General features: G+C 44.0%; 2 protein-coding genes across 6 annotated transcripts in view; one reads left to right on the forward strand and one right to left on the reverse strand.

Annotated features, from left to right (window-relative positions):
- Positions 1-21,705, forward strand: part of LOC144101708 (BEN domain-containing protein 5-like) — a 146,331-nt gene that overhangs the window by 112,333 nt on the left and 12,293 nt on the right. Inside the window, exon 2 of one of the 5 annotated variants that reach the window (XM_077634844.1) lies at positions 20,843-20,874. The exons of 1 other annotated variant lie outside the window; for it this stretch is intronic. Coding sequence is in view for 1 of the 4 variants with exons in the window: in XM_077634842.1 (XP_077490968.1) it covers positions 20,950-20,962 (13 nt within the window). In the remaining 3 variants the exon portion in view is untranslated. Of the gene's footprint in view, positions 1-20,842; positions 20,963-21,705 lie in introns of those variants that run through there. 3 more of the 5 variants (XM_077634843.1, XM_077634841.1, XM_077634842.1) reach the window with 3 other exon arrangements.
- Positions 6,914-17,245, reverse strand: LOC144101707 (DNA polymerase delta catalytic subunit-like). The gene has a single exon (XM_077634840.1). It carries the CDS (start codon positions 17,243-17,245, stop codon positions 14,666-14,668), a length of 2,580 nt encoding a protein of 859 aa, XP_077490966.1. The 3' UTR covers positions 6,914-14,665.

Genomic DNA, 21,705 nt, shown 5'->3' on the forward strand with positions numbered 1-21,705 from the left:
ATCCGAGACAAAGTGCAATTTTCCAAACTCCCATCCATAGTGTCCTTTGGAGACATTCCTGTATCCATTACTGCACATCGATCACTAAACACAGTGAAAGGAGTAATATCTGAACACGATTTCCTGAACCTTTCTGAAGAAGAGATGTTGGAGGGTCTGAAAGACCAGAGCGTCACCGAAGTACATCGTATTAAAATCCGAAAAGATGACAAGGAAATAGCAACAAAACACATAGTCCTGACCTTTGCCTCCAGCCAACTTCCCGAAACCATAGAAGTAGGATATCTCAAAATAAATGTAAGACCGTACATCCCAAACCCCAGACGCTGCTTCAAATGTCAAAGATTTGGCCATGGCTCACAGAGCTGTCGTGGCCGCCAAACATGCGCCAAATGTTCGTCAAAAAATCATGAATCTGTGGACTGCAGTGCTTCACCACTGTGCGCGAACTGCGAAGGGGATCACCCCGCGTACTCGAGGTCATGTCCTACCTGGAAGAGAGAGAAGGAAATAATAACAATAAAGACAAAGGAAAACATAACATACCAAGAAGCTCGGAAAAGACTCCCATCAGCTTTCCAGTTCACGGCAAAAACAAATTTCGCCGATGTGGTGCGCAGGGGCGGCACACCACACCAGGCTTCGGCCACTGCCCAGGAAATGCCTGAGGCAGGGCCACCCCCGCCCCCGGCAGATGCAGCGAAGGCTGCCCTGCCACCTCTGAGCAAGGGCCCGCCGGCCCCTCAGTCGGCCGCCCGAAAGGCTTCCCCCAGTCGGGAGAAGCCCACAAACCGTACACCTGCGGGTTCACCGCGGAAGTCCAGAGCCTCTAATGAGGCGATGGACACAACACAGAATTCGCCTTTGCTGCAGCAGAGGCACAGCTCCCTGGAGCGAAAAAGAAAAAAGACCCCGGTATTGGCACCCCCAAAACCGGTACCCTAAGTTTTAACTACACTAGTGAAATATGGCGTTCCTTATACAGTGGAACTGCCGAGGACTAATAAATAACTACTCTGACATAAAAGAGCTTTTAAACACAATGTCCCCGGTGGCTTTGTGCTTACAGGAGACCAACTTAGGTCCAAAACAAAAAAATATTTTAAACAAGTACAATATCTTTCGGTGTGACCGAGAGCAAGCAAGCAAACTGTCTGGAGGTGTTGCCATTGTCATCCAGAATGGTGTGGCAACCCGCGAGATTAAACTTAAAACCAAATACGAAGCCGTCGCAGTCACCATTCTTCATTTTAAAACACTCACAATATGCACCATATATCTTGAACCACACCTAACAGTAACACTTCATGATTTAGAATCCCTTTTAGAACAGCTACCAGAGCCATATCTGCTAGTTGGTGATTTTAATGCCCACTCCGGTTTTTGGGGCAGTGCACACACTGATGCAAGAGGTCGTATTTTAGAAGATTTTATTCTAAGTAATAATGTTTGCCTTCTTAACACCGGCAAAGATACATACTGCTCTCCGAGCACGGGAAAAATGAGTTGCATAGATTTGTCTTTTACTTCACCTTCTATCTTTTGCGATTTTAAATGGGATGTCATTGATAACCCATACGGCAGCGATCACCTCCCTCTATCAATAAGCCTAACATCCCCACCACTAGTCACCCCAACGAAACCACGACGGTGGAAGGTACAATTAGCCGACTGGGAACTTTTTAGAGAAAGGGCCAGCTTAGATAAAATATTTTCAGATGACCTCAGCATAGACCAACTGAATGAAGCTATCACGAACTGCATTTTAACAGCTGCACGCCTAGCAATTCCTCGGTCATCTGGAGTAGTAAAGCAGAATCACAAAATTTGGTTTACACAGGAATGCAGAGATGCAAAAAAGAAACAAAACAAAGCTTGGGGAATTTTTCGTAGGTACCCAACGCACGAGAACTTAATAAGCTTTAAAAAGGCAAGAGCAAAAGCTCGATATATTCGCCGTAATGCAGAAAAAACTTCATGGCAAGGTTACGTGTCCTCAATAAACAGCTCAATTACGTCAAAACAAATGTGGGAGATGGTAAAAAAGATAAATGGCAGCTACTCCCCATTCACAGTTCCGTTTCTATCAACCCCTGGCATACAGACAAATTTAGAAGAGCAGGCAGATATTTTGGGTGAATATTTTTCTGAAGTTTCCAGTTCATCTCACTACAGAGAATCATTCCTGAAATACAAAAACACAGCTGAAAAACAAAGACTGCCGACAAGTGGCAGTTCAAATGAGCCCTATAATAACCTACTTACAATCCAAGAAATTAATAGAGTACTGTCCGCTGGTAAGCAAACTGCACCTGGCCCAGATGAAATACATTATCAAATGCTGGCTCATCTCTCTGAACCGGCTGTGGAGGCGCTTTTAAATTTTTTTAACAAAGTTTGGGTATCGGGGAAACTTCCTGAAGCCTGGAAGATGGCCGTTATTATTCCTCTATTAAAACCCGGAAAGCCCTCTACCCTTCCTAGCAGCTATAGGCCCATAGCTCTGACTAGCTGCCTAGCGAAATCTTTTGAAAGTGTATTGAACATCAGACTATCATTCGTGTTAGAAGACCGGGAGCTTCTGGATGTCCATCAATGCGGTTTTAAAAAGGCTTGCTCCACCACCGACCACCTGGTTCGTCTTGAAAACACTGTTCGTGAGGCTTTTGTACACAGACAGCATTGTCTCGCTGTCTTCTTCGATTTAGAGAAGGCGTATGACACAACGTGGAGATTTGGGATTATTCAGGACCTGGCTGAACTGGGCATCCGCGGCAGGATGTTGAACTGCCTTAAAGACTTTTTGTCTAACCGTACATTTCACGTCCGCCTAGGCTCAACCCTTTCAAAGAAGTTTATCCAAGAAAACGGAGTACCTCAAGGATGTATTTTGAGCACAACACTCTTTATTGTAAAAATGAATTCTATCAGGAAAATAATCCCGAGGTCCGTAATGTATTCTGTCTATGTAGATGATCTCCAGATAGCCTACACATCCTCGAATACATCAACATGTGAACGACAGATACAGCTAACAATAAATAAACTGGCAATATGGGCAGACCAAAATGGCTTCCGTTTTTCTCCACAGAAATCGGTGGCCATTCTTTTTTCACTCAGACGAGGCATGCAGATAGATCCCACCCTACACCTGAACGAAATAGACTTAGCCGTGAAAAAAGAACATAAATTTCTAGGTGTAACATTCGACAGAAAGCTCACCTTTATGCCTCACATAAATGCGCTGAAAAAGAAGGCTTCTCGATCCCTGAACATACTCAAAGTACTGTCGAGAAAACACTGGGGAGCCGATAGGACATGTCTGTTACAAATATACCGCTCTGTAGTACGCTCTACCCTGGATTACGGATGTGTAGTGTATGGATCAGCGAGACCATCGTACCTCAAACGGCTAGATCCGGTACATAATTTAGGTTTACGTCTCTCCACTGGTGCATATAGGACATCACCCATAAACAGTCTCCATGTAGAGACCAATGAACCATCGCTTACAGATAGAAGAGCCATACTCACATGCTCATACATTCTAAAAATCCGTTCACTGCATAAACATCTATGTTACCCTATCGCCACAAAGTGCCTTTCTAGAACACTCTTCAACAGCAAGCCGCAAGCTACTCGGCCTCTCCTCTTGCGATTTGAAGACATGTGCCGGAACCTTGGCATATTAGACGTATTGCCAAACATTGCCCGAAGGCGAGGTCCACTGCCGCCATGGCACAATTTCCCTGAAATCTGTGATTTCACTCTAACACAGTTCCCTAAGAAACAAATTCCGCAACAACATATAACACAAGAATTCCTCACACTCGAGGAAAAGTATACTACTTTCACAGCATTTTATACCGACGGTTCCAAAACAGATGCATACGTTGGAAGTGCAGTTGTACAGGGAAATTGGAATAAAATATTAAGACTTCCACAGTGCGCTTCCATCTTCACTGCGGAATGTTACGCCATTTGTGTAGCCATAGAAAAAATACTAAACGAGAACCTACCCAACAGTATTATTTACACAGACTCACTAAGTGTGCTCACAGCCCTTCATCCTAGAAATGCAATAACCCCGCTGCTTGGCGACCTCATACACAACATTACAACAGCCATAGCCCAAGGACAAAACATAAGACTCTGCTGGGTACCAAGTCATGTTGGCATAAAGGGCAATGAAAGAGCAGATTTGTGCGCTGCTCAAGCTTGTGAAAAGCAAATTAAAAACATAAATGTGCCCTATAGAGATTGCATGAACTAATTACATATTAATGCAAAAAAAAAATGGCAGTCCACCTGGAACAACGAACTAAATAACAAACTACGGTTAATAAAACCAGTCCTAGGTGAATGGAAGTCATGTGTGCACCAGAAACGTTTCAAAGAGGTCATTATCTGCCGACTCCGGATAGGTCACACACACTTCACACACAACTTTCTGCTAAGGAAAGAAGACATACCAGTTTGTACATGCGGAAAAGAACTTACAGTGACTCACATTTTAATTTCATGCTCTAAACTGGAAAGGCTACGGAAAATGTGTTTTTCTCCGTTTTATAACCAGTGCATCCCTTTTCATCCAGCACTGCTCTTGAGTGATAACGCAATTGTGGACATGTCCTGTGTTTTTAGATTTTTAACAGAAGCTGGTTTTCTTAAAAATATTTAAATCATGACCCAGTACTTCGCCTGACACACCTCGGCCATTCCTCATTCCTGAGAAAAAGGGTGAGGTCTGTATTTGATTGGTTGGAAGCCTCGAGATCCTTACCCTGGTAAGGATGGCTGCTGAGGTGACCCGACCCCCTTTAAACGTTTTTAATAGTACCAATTTCTAGCATCTTTTTCCTTCATCATCATGAGGTAATTTTAACTATTTAAGCACTCTGCACCAGCGACGATTTTCACATTTCCATAAAATCATCCAGAGATTTCTCCTATACCTCCAGCTTGGCGCATGATGGCCTTAGTTGCCTATGCGCCATAAAACCCAACACAACAACAACAACCAATCCATATTTGCCACCCTTTGAATTTGTGGGTGCTTCTGGCGGTTTTGAACCTTGCGGCACGTATGTGACGCGTTCGGGTTGTATTTATTCTCCGTATATTAAACCATGGGAAGTAGACTGTCCCATGCCCGCTGTGGGATGTACGGACATAACGTTAATAGACAGCAACATATATCCGATTCCGCTATTTCACGCGAGGAATGCTCATAGCAGTCGAAGAAGATGTGTGGCAAACATTTATAACATGCATAGATTGCCTATACACGCGGGAGAATTGCTGCTATATCCCGAACAAGTTACCGAAGCGATTAGCGTCATGACTCAAATGTACGACAATTTTATTCAAAGCGTCATAATGCGCTCCTATAATCAATTGGCACTGGGAAACACTGCATTGGCATATGCGGCCATTTTCACACCCAAAACTCCGCTATTTGAATTGGAAATGGAACCACAAGCAAAAATATATTTTGCAAACTACGAGTTGTATGACCCCACATATACATCAATGTTAAATTTCGTGGTAGCATTAAATAAACCCCATTTAAAATTAACTTCACAACAGAGAGTGTCATTGGGTGAAATGAGACTCCTACTTCCCATGCTAGTCGGATCATCCGATCCCGACACACCATCTGGGAAAATGTTTAGAAGCGCCTATAATATCTGGTATCTGGCCTCTCCGTTGTATGTGTTATTGCGACTTTTCACAAGTACGCCGTCGTTATCCCATAATGCCACAATGACGCCCGATTTTATAGCGTCGGCTTCGTATCTGTCTGCATTTTGCGATTTATATGCACCGGGTATTTGGATGAACACTTACGACCGGATTGTAAAAACGCCTAAGCCCCGTTCCTTGATACAATATTTATCGGAGAGCCATTCATATTTCATATGGGTGTTGATATACATATTTGCGCGTAACATATACATGGACACATATTTCCGTGAAATGCAATTAGATATAACGCAAAACATTGAACGTAAACGAAATACTGACGTAAATGATCTAATAGCGAAATGCGTAACGTCCACTCCTATTACACTAAATTATACACTAGAGGACACCAATACCTATGATAGGTTGCGCAAAATCCGTAAAATTCCAATTATAGATTTAATGATAGGAGCGGCTATCGTTCTTGCAGAAATGTGCGATGATGACATGCCGTCCGTAGCGGCATTTAAAACTAACGAATTGACCGTTGAATCGCTGGAACGTTTTTTGTTTGGGGGTGACGCAAAGAAAACTAGCAAACACAAAGGAATGTGCAATTGTGTTAAATTATATGAACTAATGCCAGAAGTTGATATATTTGCACAATGGATGTGTTTAGCCGTCGTGCGTAATATAGATCCGATCAACGAGTACAAATCGTTAAAACACTTGACAGCTTTACGTTCCGTTAACTCCGATACGTCTCCGGTCTACAAATTTGATGACATGTTTCAAAAACAGCCACAAATCTACGACCCCGTTACTAGAAACCTTAAATATATTGCCGATGCCGATTTATCTCCCGAAATTGAAGCTATAAAAGTGTCCCATAGATACAGAGCCATGGTCGAACATGCAAGCACAATTACACAGCACAAAGCCGAGCAGGAGCGTGATTTGCGTCACGAGCCCATTGAAATACGAGGGACGGAGTTGGACAAGTTCCCAAGATTACAAACAGACGGGAGTAACGTTACAAAGGAAACATCTGGATTTCTGGATACTATTAAACAAAGCATGCTAGACATATTGGTGACAAACGACCAAGACTTGGATGAAGTGAGCTGGCAAAATCTTGCTCAGAGCGACGACGATGACACGTCCGAAACATCTGATGACTCGAATAAATCGGTGGTCAATTTAGTCGACCCAAAATAAAAAAACAATCTCCAAACAAAATTCTTTATTGATTGTATAAATATCAAAAGTGCCCTCAATTCATACAAAATCACCAACACCGTCACACATCTTCATTAAAACACGGTACGCGCGCACACACCACCACACACACAATAAAGGTCACTCAAACTTTGATTTCTTCACTGTGTCCACGATGTCCTCAGTTTGGCCTTTTTGCGTCGGTCGATCGTGGAATGCACCACTCAAGTCGACCTCCAGCTCATCATCATCAAGGGTGACTGCGGTCCCATACATTTCGTTAAGATCTGTGGGGAGTTGCAGGACACTAGAATCGACATCTTCCGATGTCACACTAGAGAGTTCGGCAGCAGCCGACTGCTTGTCTCCTCTTCCTCTTCGCTCCTGCGCTTTTCGCTGTCATTCACACACACATAGTTCTCGGGTAGTTCCAACGCCAGTGCTTCGGGCAACTCAAAGGCACAGTCCATCAGGCTGCTTTCATCAAAGTTTTGCGTGTATGGTTTCATGATGCAGCTGCCAAAAGTGATCCTCATGGTTGGTACGCCATTGTGAATCACTGGTTCAAAGCCCAAGTTCATAAACCCGATGTACCGTTTGTGGCGGTTGTATTCAACCCCCTTGCCTGCAAACAATGGGCGGTACTCTTCCCGGTAGCATTTTTTCCCATTTACTGTGGCCGAACAAATGCAAAATTCCAGATGGGACTTGCCCCTGATTTTTCTGATGAGTGATGAAGGCTCAATGGACTTTTCATTGGTCGAGGATGTGTCATTCAGGATCTTGGCTGCGTGCATTGCCTGTTCTTTAACCCGTTCGAGGGCTGTGCGTGCCTTGGGGTTGTCGACATTCCCCAGGAATGCCATCGTTTTTGTTTCGATAAACATTCTTTTGAGGGTTCTCTGCTTTGACATGCCAAATAACAGGGTTGACAATTTCGTGCACCAGTATTGTAGGCTGCTCAATGACGACTTGGTCACGACTGGGTCGGTCACAACAAACAAGGCACCGTGCAAGCCCAGATACAAAATGACTGGGATGGTGTAGTCATTGGCACATGCCATGATGTCGACACCTGGGCACAGTCTGCTTGCCTTCAAGCAAAAATAGTCTTCAGAGGGCACGCTGTTGGCACTTGGAGTTTGGTTTGCCCACATAACGTAGTGAAACCCCCCCGCCAATATTGTTGGTTCGGGACTGATCATGTTGATACCATTAAACACAGCTTCATCCTCTCCTACAAAATTTACAAAAGTTTTTTCCTGCCCGTTCATTCGCCCAATCTTGCTTTTCATGGTTACGCTCTTGAGGCGATTGAGCATGTTATGTAAATGTTCTTCTTTAGATGTAAAAACCCCCTTGTGAATAAAGGGTGCATTAGGCAGTGCCTTGTCATAGTCAGCCGATCTCATGTTGTGTTTATCTTCATAAGCCCGATTGTCGTTTGGCTTTCTGTCGGATTTTTTCAAGGGGATGCACGAATATTGGTCAGCGAACAGCTTGTGGTATATGAATTCTTGAAATTTTCCAGTCATTTCTAGTAGAACACCTGAGCTTGGATATTGCGGATCCTGAATCGTACTCATATCCCCTATCGCTTTTTTAACAATGATGTTCCTACGGAGGTCGTCGGGGATGTCAGGCACATCAATTTCACCAGAATGACAATAATGCATGCCATGACTGCGTAAAATGCAGTATCTCAGGATGAGTCCGAAGAACTCGTAGGCCGGGGTGGACGCCTCGTGGTCCTCAAGAAAGCGGAGTATGGCGGGCCAACTTGCGTATCGGACATTGAAGATTGTTGAACACTTACTCTTGTGGAAGTTGCACTTGAGGGTCGCCCGTGCCGCAGGGTGTCTTCGGGGTGTAATTTCCACATATTGTCGGGATTGAGCAGAAAGTCCGCAAACCATGCCAGCGGGAGGTTGTTGGGGTTCGGGAGCTTTGCAGCATCGAGCAATTCCTTGGAGAAAATCATTTTCCCAGTAAGGCGAGCCTAGCAGGATGCGACGAGAGACTGAGGCAGATGAAATGACCTACACGAGGCGCGTCTATTTATACCCACTCCGCTCTATCACGTGCTTCGCGCAACGCGCCACGCCGCGTGGGCGTGTTTGGAGAGATCTCTCCTCCCCCGTGAAAGTGATAAGAACGGCAGCGCGCTAATGAAACACGTCACACATGCATAAAGGGTGGAAAATTCCGTTTATTTATTGCATTTCATGCGATTGTAATGAACAGCTCTACCTATTTTATGTAATAATTCATCATCTTCAATGTCGGTGTCTGTGATCTTGCGGCGTTCTGGATGTCGCCTTTCTGGGTCAATTACTTTGGTTATTACTGTGTGCGTTAATACCCGTTTATCCACTGATGGCCTGGCCATTGTTTGGTTAGAAGATGTTTGGGTAGAAGATGCTTGGTTAGATGCTGTTGCTGCATTTGGATTGGGATCAGGAGTCGGCGGCACTGGTTCAAGTTCTGCTAAATTCAAATCCTCCTTATTAAACGCGGCCAAAAACACCGCATGGGGCGCTTCTCTTATATTCTCCGCTTTCAGCATCGCTTCTGGTCGTATTACAGCATCTGCACTGGATAACGATTTCGAATTCATAAAGGACATGCACGTATAAACAAAATCGTAAACACGCTCGTTCGGAGTACTGTCAAAGTCAATGGGCATGTAGTCGTTACTCACACTTATACAACGAGTGGGATCTTCTCTGTCCCATTCGGGTGGGTTGTAGATGTGTTTAAGTACCAATAGCGGCACCCGTGCACGCACGTTGTTGTGTAACTTGAACAGTATGTCAGTAACTATCCTAAGAACCCAAGCACCCGAATCATCGTTTTGGGCAGTCAGAGGTACTTTATAATCGTCTACACTACCGTCCGAATATTTCATCAATTGGGGATCAACATTACCAGCCCTTCCGTACATTTGAACGCTCGTTGTTATAAATCCGCGAGGATTTGGGATTTCATAATCGAGGCACCCCAACAATCGGACGTCGTTTCCTTCTGATTTCCGATACCCACCGGCAACCGCAACTATGTACGTGGGAATTCCCGTGACTATGTCTTTTATGTCGTACGCAGTTAAACTACGGCGTTCGTACGCGTCGTATAAACTGGGGCATGGTCTTTTCAGTTTAAAAACTGAATATTTTGCGTCCTTCATGTTGCTGGTTTCTCTGAAAATGACCCGACGAGAGTCTATGTCAGTGATGTTCTTCATAATCTTTGAATATAAATCGTAACCGGTACGTGTGAGTTCGGACTCGTGATGATTACCGACAATATATTTCCAGGATAAGTATATTAAAAATCGTGTGGTAACGTACGGAAATTTCATAGTTACTTTGTTTGGTATAATATTCACCGACAAATTGGGTATGGCATTGCATACCTGTCTGAATCCAAGTAAGCTCCATCCGACAGCGCCATCTATAAGCTGTGTATTGGCGTGTAAACTACGCATGACTTGGTATGTTTTAAATTGCAAGTCGGCGTTACCCCCATGAATGCAATCGGCATATTTACATATCGTCTCAGCCACCTTTTTCCCTTCTAATAGAGATTGGTAATATTCTTCAACAACCGGCAATGCCACGTGTTCCAGCCATTTATTAGTAACTCCTATATATCCACTTAATATTGGGTGAGATTGTGGTAAATACGAACATCCAATGATTAGCATTTCTTCTTAAAATAATCATTTTGAGCGGTTAAAAACTGACCGAAAATAATTTTTGCAGTATCTACATTTGGTTGTGGTGTTTGTGCTTGTGAGAACATCACATATGCCTTTGGGGGCAACAGTTTTATCAACATATGACGTTGATGGTGATGTACATACGTCTGCTTTGGTAGGATCAATATCATGCCCAAATGGTTTATATAAATATGCCAATGGTGTATCATATACGACACCGGTCAACCAATGTGTTCTTTTAACATGCACGATTCCGTTATGATCGAGTCCTATTAATACATTTCGATATGGCGTCTCATCTGATGTTAATGCCCGAAAACCAATTTTTGACATGCTTAATGCATTGGGTGTGAACCACATTAACGGGTCCATACCATCTGCTATTTCTGTATTATCTATATTATCTATAATACCTGTAAGTGCTTGTTGTGTGTCTGTGGACATAACCACACATCGGCGTTTACATGTATATGTATAGGGTTCATTTACGCCTTCCTTTGTAAAAAACGGAGATTTTGTGTATTGCGTTTGCAATAGTTTGGCAAATTCTGTGGAATATTTAGACATTCGAGAAATATTCGGATGTGAATTACAGGATATTTTCTTCAGTACTTCCAATGCATATGCCGCAAACAAATGTTCGGGATCTGTAAAAGCATCCACTGCGAACTTACTACCATGGGCACTCTTTGTGGTGTTCAGTACAAGCGTGGCAAATTTAATACCAAATGCCGATGTACATGTTTTCCATGAGGGATCGCTGGTTGACATAATTTCACTCGCCTTGGCATACTGTACCTGTACTGGTTGTGGTGGTGGTACTGGTTCTATTAATTCCGAATTTCCCCTGTTAGTATATATTGAATTGAACGCGATATATTCCGCCGTCGCTGTATTTGTAGCATGTGCATCAACCAATTGTTTCAGAGCAGGACCATGTTCAATGCTGATTGAAAACCATACGATATCAAGTAATGCTCGCGATCACTTAGTGTCTACGTTTCGTAAAATTTTATATATTAAGATCATTTCACTTTGATGCCCTTCTAATAAATTTGGAATTTGGTTAGCCTGGGACTATCCTGACAGTATACTAGACACAGTTGACAAATTTGTAGGAGCCGGTGATGCTATTGCAAATGCCTTTGATGTATAATCACCACCCATGCCTTTTTTTTGGCAGCCGCAACTCCTGCTGCTCCTTGATGACAAAAATACACCATCAATAACCGCTCTGCAAATGTAGCAACTCCTGGAATATGTGAAACATCTTTTTGATCCTGGTTGATAAGTTTCAATTGGCGAAGCCATCTATGCCCACCGGAGCAATAGTAAATTGTAAAGTGAATGATACTGTATATTTTCCTTTCATAAGTGCGGCATACAAGGCACTGCTCGATATACCAGGTGTAATTGTAATATCTATCAATAGTGATTTCTGGTGATTCCAGCTTGAAGCTGGGGTACTCAATGTTGTAAATACATCTTGCACGACAGTTTTTACATCAGGGTGCTTTGCAGTAATATATGGCGCCTGTTGGTCAATTGTATTGTTTATGTCTTGTGGCACAGCCGGTAAACTGAAATGACGTGTTAATGATGTTAATTCAATATTTAATTTTACGGCAGTCATTACACGTGTGTACATTTGATGTACTGTTGTTCTATACGATTCGTCGTGTGGTACGTCACCAAACAAAATTGAACAGGCGTATACAAACGGTTCTATGCAAGGTTTCATAGTATTTCTGATTTGAAGATATTTGTTTGACTGCAGCGCTTTATATAACCAAACATTTGCTGCGTATTTAATTGCCGCCGTTGTGTATAATGGATGTAGTGTGTCACTCGCCCGTCTTAATATGGTTAAAGTCAAAGTATCGTGCATGTCAACTAAATTACATAAATTTTCATTAGCGATAGCATATGGATTAATATTAAGATTTTCGTTAAATATCAAAGCTGCAATAGACGCACACATTGCCAGCGCTTCGAGGTCATCATCCGTGTTTGCGTCTATGTTGAATGCGTTTACACCCAGACCTGTCCAACAAAAGCCAAATTCCGTTTTAATTCGGTTGCTACATGCGTGTAATAGCCCAGTGACACCAGCTGTTTCAAATGCTTTATTGGCGCAAGACGTCATACGGATAGTTTGCAATATATATTTTACGGATTCTGATTGTATTATATAGGGTGTAAGCAGTGCGGCGTCGTATATTACTTTTAATTGAGATGTTGCGAAGTTTGCCGACAATCTATAATTGTACCTACGGATGGAAACATGTAAGTGGGAAATAAACATGTCCGATTTCTGTTAGACTTAAAATCGTACATCTTATTAATAGCGTTTGGTAGTACTGCCACATTTAAGTACTGATTAACTGGCAATACCATTTCGCAAATGTATAAATCCAAATCTATGGCAAAACATTCTGTATTTGCCGTCTTGGGTATTAGTATATGGAATGTCAAGCATTTAGTATCTCTTGCTTCTATCAATATGCAAGGTGTGTTTGGAGGTTGTATAGCTGTCAAGTCGTGTTCTGGACCACCATTGTGTTTCCAGTAGGAACTACATTAGTCTTTGTCTTAAAATTGTTACCCATACCAGCATGTGACCAATTCGCTATGTAATTTGGATGCGCGGGCACCAATGCGCATCCTATAAACTTTGTAGTATATTCTGACAGTGCATGTTTTATTGCGCATTCCGTTGACGTACCGCTTTCTACATTTGCTTCAGTGCGTATACCCTTCCATGTTTTAGCTAGCCATTCTATACCAATTTGATTTTGAAATTCCACAAAGCTGTTTAATTTACCCTGATTCTTTTCATTAAACTTCCTAGCAAATTCTGCAATTGTATTGGTTCATTCCAAAACTCAAAAATTGCCTCCCAATTCAACATGGTTTATTATTTTGAAATATGCACGTAGACATGCAGACACACAAAGTACTGGTCAATAAAGTTTTTTATTTAGCTATTTACACAATGCATTCATCCACTCAGCAACAATAAATACATCAATATATATTACAAACATTTCACCATTGCAACTTATCTGGAAGTTCACATCTCAGAACAAACACAACAGGAGGAGTCTTCACATTTGTTCACATGCATTTGCGCGTACTTTTTATTAAACTTTATTGCACACATTTTTCGCGCAAAGTATGCAGGGCACTGATCATTGACACAGGAAATGTCGCGTGCATGATCTTTCTTTACACACTGTTTACATGTGTTTAAAAAATCCAATACCTCTTCGGCATCATGGACCAGTGTTGTATTAATGTGGGTATTTACATCGGTGCCGTTGCGCTTGAAGCAACATGCCTCGCACTCGTCGCTGTAGCTCGCGCTGTCGTCAAGAATCATACAAGCACAGGACGCGCAACGTTTGTGCCTGACCACAAACTCGGCAAGTGGGGCATTGCTCGCGAGCGTAGAAGACTTACGGACACTCTTGCACTTGTTGAGAATCAAATCAGTGGCGCTCTTTTCAGAGATATTCAGAGCACCTGAGACTATCCTCACCAGTGGCTTAACTAATTGATTATTTAAATAAAATTCATAATCAATGTTCTCATCATTTTCTATTAGATGTTTTGGGTCTTCTACCTTAAATGCCAATTTCACGGTCTTTGTGTTTTTCTGCTTTTTTGTGGTCTGGGTGTTTGGCATCGTGTATGCAGTGTATGGATTTATCTTTTGTACCAGGTAGTACACCCTGTCTCCCATTTTGGGTTCAGTGCCCGGCTTCCGAGATGCCATCTTTCCCACAACCTCGACGTGAGGCATTGACACGCCGTCTTTATATGCCTTTTTGCTCAACTCCTTGCTCATAAGTTCACTGACTGGACACGTACGGACATGCGTCTCTCCGCACGTTTCCGAGACCTTTAGTGTCCATCGTAGGGGGCTTATCTGCGTGAGTGTACATATTACCCGCATATCGTTTTTTAGTCAAGAGAAGATATGGGGCGTACACTTTTTCAAATTCCAATTCAATGGGGGATATGTAGTGAGAGTTTATCCAATTAGCAAGTTTGGGACCCCATTGCAGGGCGGTCGATACTTGAGTACCCGGCGGCGTTGCCACCATGACAGTCAGTGTCCCCGTAAGTGACATTCAACCCAGGCATTTCATCGGCGTGCGTCGCTGTACATTCGTGCACGTAATGCTTGGTTTGATCAATGAGCATGCGTCCGATGGCCGTGATGCTTCTAGACACTGGCAAACATGGCAACTGCCCGGTTTCGATCGCGCCCATCAAACCGTACAACGAATTTGCAACCTGTTTCAATGCCTTTTGCCTGCCATCCAAAATTTGGCGCATCAACTCGTCAGTTTCGACCGCCTGTTGCTTTTTCACGGCTCGCCTGTCATTGAGCAGTCCGACAATCACAGTGGGCAATATACCCCGTCGCGTCTCTGCGTTGACAAATCTGTCGTTTGTCGGGGTTATGATTACGTTGCCCTCAAAATGTACTACCGGGGCCCGCGGCTCTGACGCCACCGCCGTCGTGGTAGCCGATGGATTTGCTGACAGTTCCGCCGACTGAGAGGGCACACGGGACTCCACCAGTGTTCTGGTCGTATAATCCACCTTCAATGGTGTTTTTGCAAATGACAATTTACACTGCCCTTGCACTTGTGCAATTTTCTTTGGTTTTGGGAGTTTACTATTGTTTATAAACTTTTTAACTGCAGCGGGTAATTTGCCACCGCTCGCCCGCTTTGTCGGGGCTGCTTTGTTAGATTTCTCCGTACCGCTTGGGCATGGCGTTGCGATTGCAACGTTTTGCGTGTAATGCGCAATTTGGCTCAGCGGACCTGGGAGGATGCATGTGGTGAAACACAAATTGTACGCGCAGATTGTTGTTGGATACAGTGACGCAAAGTCCAAAGTAATGACCGGGTCCCTGTGCATACCTGTTTTCGGAGACACGACCGTGGCCCCCTGGTATGCAATGTTTGGATCGAATGGGATCTTGGATGGATACACCATATTTCTCTTGTCGGCCTCGTGTGCAATGACAGACATTGTTTTCACCTGTTGGCCTCTCCCAAACACATATCGCATGGGTATCCTCGTCGCGCGTGCCAATTCGCACGTTGCAGTCATGATTTTCAATTTAGTCATCAATTTCAAGGGTAATACTGTGTCTTGAACGCAGTAGGAAGCGATCTTTGCGCGATCCACAGGCCCTCCGTGGTGGAGCATGTACATGTCTGCATACTTTACCCCCTCCTTAGTTTCGCCTTCCAAGTAAAGCTTGGATACGGCATACAGACTGTTTTGACGCAGTTTCAAATTTGATTTCACAAATTGATACATATCAATTATTACTCTCGACGGAGTAATCAAATTCACTTTTGTGTTGCATGCAAATGGGTCGGCCTTTTTCCAGCCGTCAGCCGCATCGGCGATGTCCTCCGTCGAGGTTGCATCCTCCGACTTTTGTATGTAATTGGATTTTACAAATCCATCCATCGAACTCTGCACCTTGCTTTTGGTGCCAGTTTTGTTTGGGTCATTGCTAACTGCCACTTCTATTGGCATTGCATCCTCAATGTCTCTGTCATCAAAAACATCATCACCGTCAGAATCACCCCTTGCCAGCGGAAATCTGGCGGTTTCTCCATGGCGCATCGTGTATATACTCCACCGAGAAGACATGTGTCTCGATAACATTTGTCTTTCGTTGAGGGTTGCCATTCTTTGCAAGAGGTATGGGAAATCGAATTGAATTATGTTGTAGCCTGTGATTATGTCTGGATCCACTTCTGCAACATGCAAATTGAATTTCTTCAACAATTCCACGATGTTACTGTGCAGCTTTGCACATTCGCCTATGACAAATATGTGTTTGTCATACTTTCCGCCATTTATCGTAGGCGCATGGTTGTTATAACCTGACATTTGCAGTGTGCGCATGTCTTTTACAGTCACGCATGCAATTTGTATCACGGGATCTCCCGACGTTGCCACTGGAAATGATCCGAGGTCGCTGCCGATACATTCTATATCAATGGACATGGCGCTGATGGGTGGCACTGGTACTTTGCAATCGTCAGTTACTGGTATTATGCCTGAAATTTCAGAAAGGTAATATTCAGTAGCATTGATATTATACAAGCAAGTGTCGTGACATGATTCACTCAGTGGGGGTAGCTTCAGCCATGGGAGGCATTGCTTTATATCCACAATGAATTGAACAACGTGGTCGATTTGTCCGTTGTATGTCGTGCATACCGGCAGCGAAGAAACAAACTGTTTGTACAACATCCTGTCGGCTATTCTGCATACAATAAAGAAATCCTCCTCGGTTCTATACCCACAGCCATCGAGTTTAACTGCTTGTGTCATTGTCATGGAACACACCCTCTCCACCCTGGATGCCACCTTATCCCATCTTTTGTCTAGCTCGTCCTTTACAATTTCACACATTTCTTGTATACTATAAGTTGCAGTTTTGGGCAGTTTGCGACTGGCCTTTGCATACTTAAACATCTCCTTTACCAAAACATACACTTTCGGCCTCCACGACACATACACAGTACAGGTTTCCGAGATACGATGGCTGTGTAGATTTCTTTGGTTGGGGTGGGGCATTCGGAAGGAGTGGGTTCTGTGATGTCGATGATACAAACCTCACTGTTTTCGGACTTTTTCTGTCTAATCGGTCCACTTTCAACGTTGTTGGTTGCAATGGAATCTTCCGTTGTCACCACGTATTGCGGCGTGGCTTCTTTAAAGGGCAGCCTTGTCGATTCCATTTCAAAAATTTGGGGAGATTTTGATGAGATATCGACAGGCGCGGGGTCCTTGGTCAAAAGCCCGCGAGCTTCCATTTCGCGTGCTCGTTGTGCATGAGCCGTGTTTAGTTTGATATATTCGGCAACGCGCTGTCGTTGTGCATCAGTCATGAGTGGACTGGCAACACCAGTTCCATCCCCGTACTCTGTTGCTTTTGTGGCGACAGTGGAACCGACAGTGCGGGCATCTCAGCTCTTTTATGACACATTTCGCTGTCGTAGCGCTTACGTTCCTCGTCGTGTTTCAATGACAACAGATAAATATTGAGAGTACTCACATCTTGGTTATAGGTGCCGCCAACAACATTCGGAAGAGGTGGGAGGATGGTCTCGGGTTGTTGCTTGTCTTTATAAATGGGGTCGGAGGTGACCACTTGCATGTCGTAAAGTTTGCATGACACTTGTCCGGATACGTTTTGTTTGAGTAGAGAAGATGTACAAATGTGCGTACTGATGTGTGAATATGGACCAACCATGGACACGTGCAGGCGTGCAACATTGTCTAGGTTGTACATCACGGCATTTGTTACATCACCCTCAAATGGCACGTACATGGCCAATGCAATGGACATGAAAGTGGACCGATTGAAAAATTCGTCGGCAAACTTTTTGTTTTTGTCTGCATGTTGTGAGACACACACCGGTAAAATGATGTTAAATTCTGTGGTAGATCCTATGCAGGACTCTGAGCGCGGGAGTTTGGAGCATTCGTTGACTGTGTGCAGTTCTTCGGCGCTGTTTATGTGCATGCATGCGATAATTAAAATATATTTTTTTGTCGCCCGCAATGTGTGGTTTTAATTTGTATAGCCGATCGGGCTCAATGTTATCTTTGTACGTTGCGTCACACCTGTCTTTGAAGTTATGTTTGAAATACACTCGCTTTTCATAAAATTTTTTGGAAGAAGATACATGGCTGCATATGTCTTCAAGAAGATTTAAAAGTTTGGAAATGACATACAAATCATTGGAGTATAACAGAATACCACCGTTTGCGTATGTATTTGTTATCACACTCAAGATGATTTGCATGAACAATTTAGACCTAATTTCAGATGCGACCCATGGTAGTGAACTATCGGAACATGTATCCAATGAATTAAAACACATGTAGCGGCACATGCGCTCGCACTGTTCTTTAGTGGCAGTTTCTAGTTCAATGGGGCATCTCGAAAAGACGTGTGGGTTGTTCTTCACGTTGGGCTGTTTCATCTTTGGGAGTAGGATGGACCAGTCAATATAACGCTTGTCAACTGTCAAGGGCCATCGCAATTGATCATTGGATTGCACGTTGTATAGTGCATTGCAACCCTCCACAAAACATATCTTGTAATCTTTCTTGCTTGCTGGACACCGAGGATGGGTGATTAAATCTCTGATGCCTTTCATGATTATTTCCATGATTTCGCCTCCAATGGTTTCGTCAGGAATCCATGAATTTTGTACCCGGTAATGCTCGTACGGGACGTAGGTCTCCATGTCGTTAGCTCTGCGATGTAAAATATTGAGAACACTTGCCAGCTTGAACCAACCGCGACATGACTCTCATTTTAGTGGCATCTGTAGTATAAGACGGCGCGGCTACAAATGAGGACATGATTGTGTCTATCATTTTCTTACGTCTATTGTTGTCAGCTCCTATGACAAATGGATAAAAATACGAGTGTGTCCAGGCATTTATGAGCATCAGTTTGTATTTATTTTGGGGTGCTAAAGGTGCTAATAACACTGGCTGGACAATCGAATGGTCTTTCCCATGCTTCAGCTCATTTGGAACCAATATATATTTGTTAGCTGTGTACATGCGCGTGATATGGTTTTGTAAAGTTACAATATTGTGAATGTAAATAAATTTCTGCTTGGTTGTAGTTGAAATGAAAGGTTTGATGTAAGGTTTCACTTTAAGACGGTCGGCGCTGGGAATGGTGATAAGCATTAGAGCAAACGTCGTGTACAGCAACCGATCAAACTCTGTAGGGGTGAAGTCTACATGCATTGTTTCAATTTTCCAAGTGGGTGGAATGTCAACGGACGGAAACTGCTCCGGGAGAGGCTGTCGACTGTACCGAGCACATTGCTTAGAAGTGATGCCCTGGATGGAAGTGATCACTTTATCATATTGAGAGTCATCCAAACAGTCATTTAGATCTTGAGCATTTAAAAAGCTTTTAAAGTGTTTATGTTTCTTAATCTGATTTTTAGACACAGTCATACTGGGCAGATGAGGTTCACAAATAACATGTTCAGCCGAATCATGCAGCCGAAATTCAGGCTCTTGGCGAGACACGGGCACGCTCTTTTTAGCGGGCGGATACGTGACATCAACTGACATTTTTCTAGTTTTTGCACGCCCGGGACCCTCGGTTTCGTCTTCAGCAAAATTTACGGAGCACCTTTTTCGCGATACATTGTCAATGTGTCCAGTTTCAACAAATGCATTCAGCTCTTTGACCCAGTCGGAAACATTGTCTGCAAAAGGCAAATCACCATCAGAGCATTCGAGTCCTACCGACATTGATGGGTGGTCGGCGAGTTCCGTTGCTTGTGGTGATGTCACAGATCCGATTGGTAGAGGCCCAGGCTGTGGGCGCGTGGCTTGTCCGGGCGTTGGTACCGTTGGTAGGTGTCGAATGGGCTCATCCGGTTGGAATTGGTAGGTGGAAGGCGGGCACTCGTCAGCTACGGATCCAGTTTCAGCATCATCGGGGTGATTGGAATATTCAGGTTGTTGAGCATATCCAGGATTGAATTCAGACTGGTGGGAATTGTCAGGTTGGTGCGAATAACTGAGAGGCATATCGAGCAGCTGACACTGTGCAGTGTTCATGATTACGGATTGCGGGACTGTTGGCGTGCAGCCGCCGATGGCTGGTATATATTCTATTATCAGTTGGCGGAATTAGCGCGCGGCGACTTCATCGCGGCTGCGATTCGCCGGAGGTTGCGCGTGCACACGGAGGAGAGAGAGGAGGTGTAGTTTGAAGAAAGTTGTGGAGAGAAGGCGTTGTTACGATGATTCGTCGGACATTGTGGCGTCATATTGTGGAGAGGGGGTGCTTAAAAATATGATTCGCAGGAGGTCTGCGTCATAGTGTGGAGAGGGGACGTGTTCAATGATTCGTCGAAGAGTTGTGCGTCATAACGTGGAGAGGAGGCTATTAATTCGTTGATTTGTCAATTGGAGAGTGGTGCGATGCTCCGATCGCGATAAAACGGCCGGCTTCCGTGCGCCTCCAGCAGTCAAGCGGCGGTGAATAGCAGCGACCTGCGGAGTTTTGGTGAGACTCCCTCTTCAATAAGCATGATAAGATAACGGACATACTCTCTTTGTGTGTAGTTGCACGTTCGATGCATTATCACCTCTTGAATTTTACATCTCTTTTGTTCCCCGCAGGGGGGCGCCTGCAGCTTATAGGCGTCGCGACGGTGAGTGGCGACACCGCGGGTTCCCGAGCATCCGCAGGGACATCCCCGCAAGGGGATGATGGTGAACTGTGCAAGATGAGCACCAAAGGTGCGAGCGTCGACCCTGCATCACAAACATAAACATTTGCATTCAGCATCACAAACATAAACATTTGCATTCTTATATTTGTATACTGTTAATCAAACTTAAATGTTAAAACTTACATGGTATGTCATTTTCAAATTCCATGAAATACGCCAGCAAATCGTCGGTAGACGATACTTGTTGAGACATAGTGGAATCTTGCTAACTCAATGCAGTACTTAAGCTATCCTTAAGTCGCGAAGTCTCGTATATATAGCACGAATGGGTGATGTCGCTGCGGTAGTGGCGACCAATCATCCGAGAGAAAAATGCCCCATAGAAATGTCATCTAAAGCCACGAGCAGCGACCTGCCTATACAATAGAAGCATGCATTATGCCGGAGTGAGGGCAGACATGTCGTTGCTATATCCCAATGTAAGTGGTAGCAACAATCCCAGTCTCGCCACAAGACAGATTCCAGGCGGTCGCGAAGGCGGTGCCGTATATGCCAATGTCTCTAAGAAATGCGAAGGGCAGCAACAAGACTAGTCTAGCCTACACGTTAGACGGTCGTATAGAATGTCGAGGCCGCGCCGATAAGCCAATGGTCTCGTTCTAAGTGCTTTCGCGGCGATAAAAAAACCGCCGGGCCGAGAGTGCAAGGCCGAGCCGATAAGCCATTGGTCTCACTTTCGTCCCCACTGGGTCGAGCCGACGATGCCGCGCCGATAAGCCAATGGTCTCGCTCTAAGTGCTTCCGCGGCGA

Source organism: Amblyomma americanum, chromosome 8 (assembly GCF_052857255.1).
Source record: "Amblyomma americanum isolate KBUSLIRL-KWMA chromosome 8, ASM5285725v1, whole genome shotgun sequence".
In the NCBI taxonomy this organism is placed as follows: Eukaryota; Metazoa; Arthropoda; class Arachnida; order Ixodida; family Ixodidae; genus Amblyomma; species Amblyomma americanum.

Bases quoted from the DNA above. Each gene is read 5' to 3' on its own strand.
- LOC144101707 (XM_077634840.1), bottom strand. From the start codon at position 17,245: ATGCCCCACCCCAACCAAAGAAATCTACACAGCCATCGTATCTCGGAA.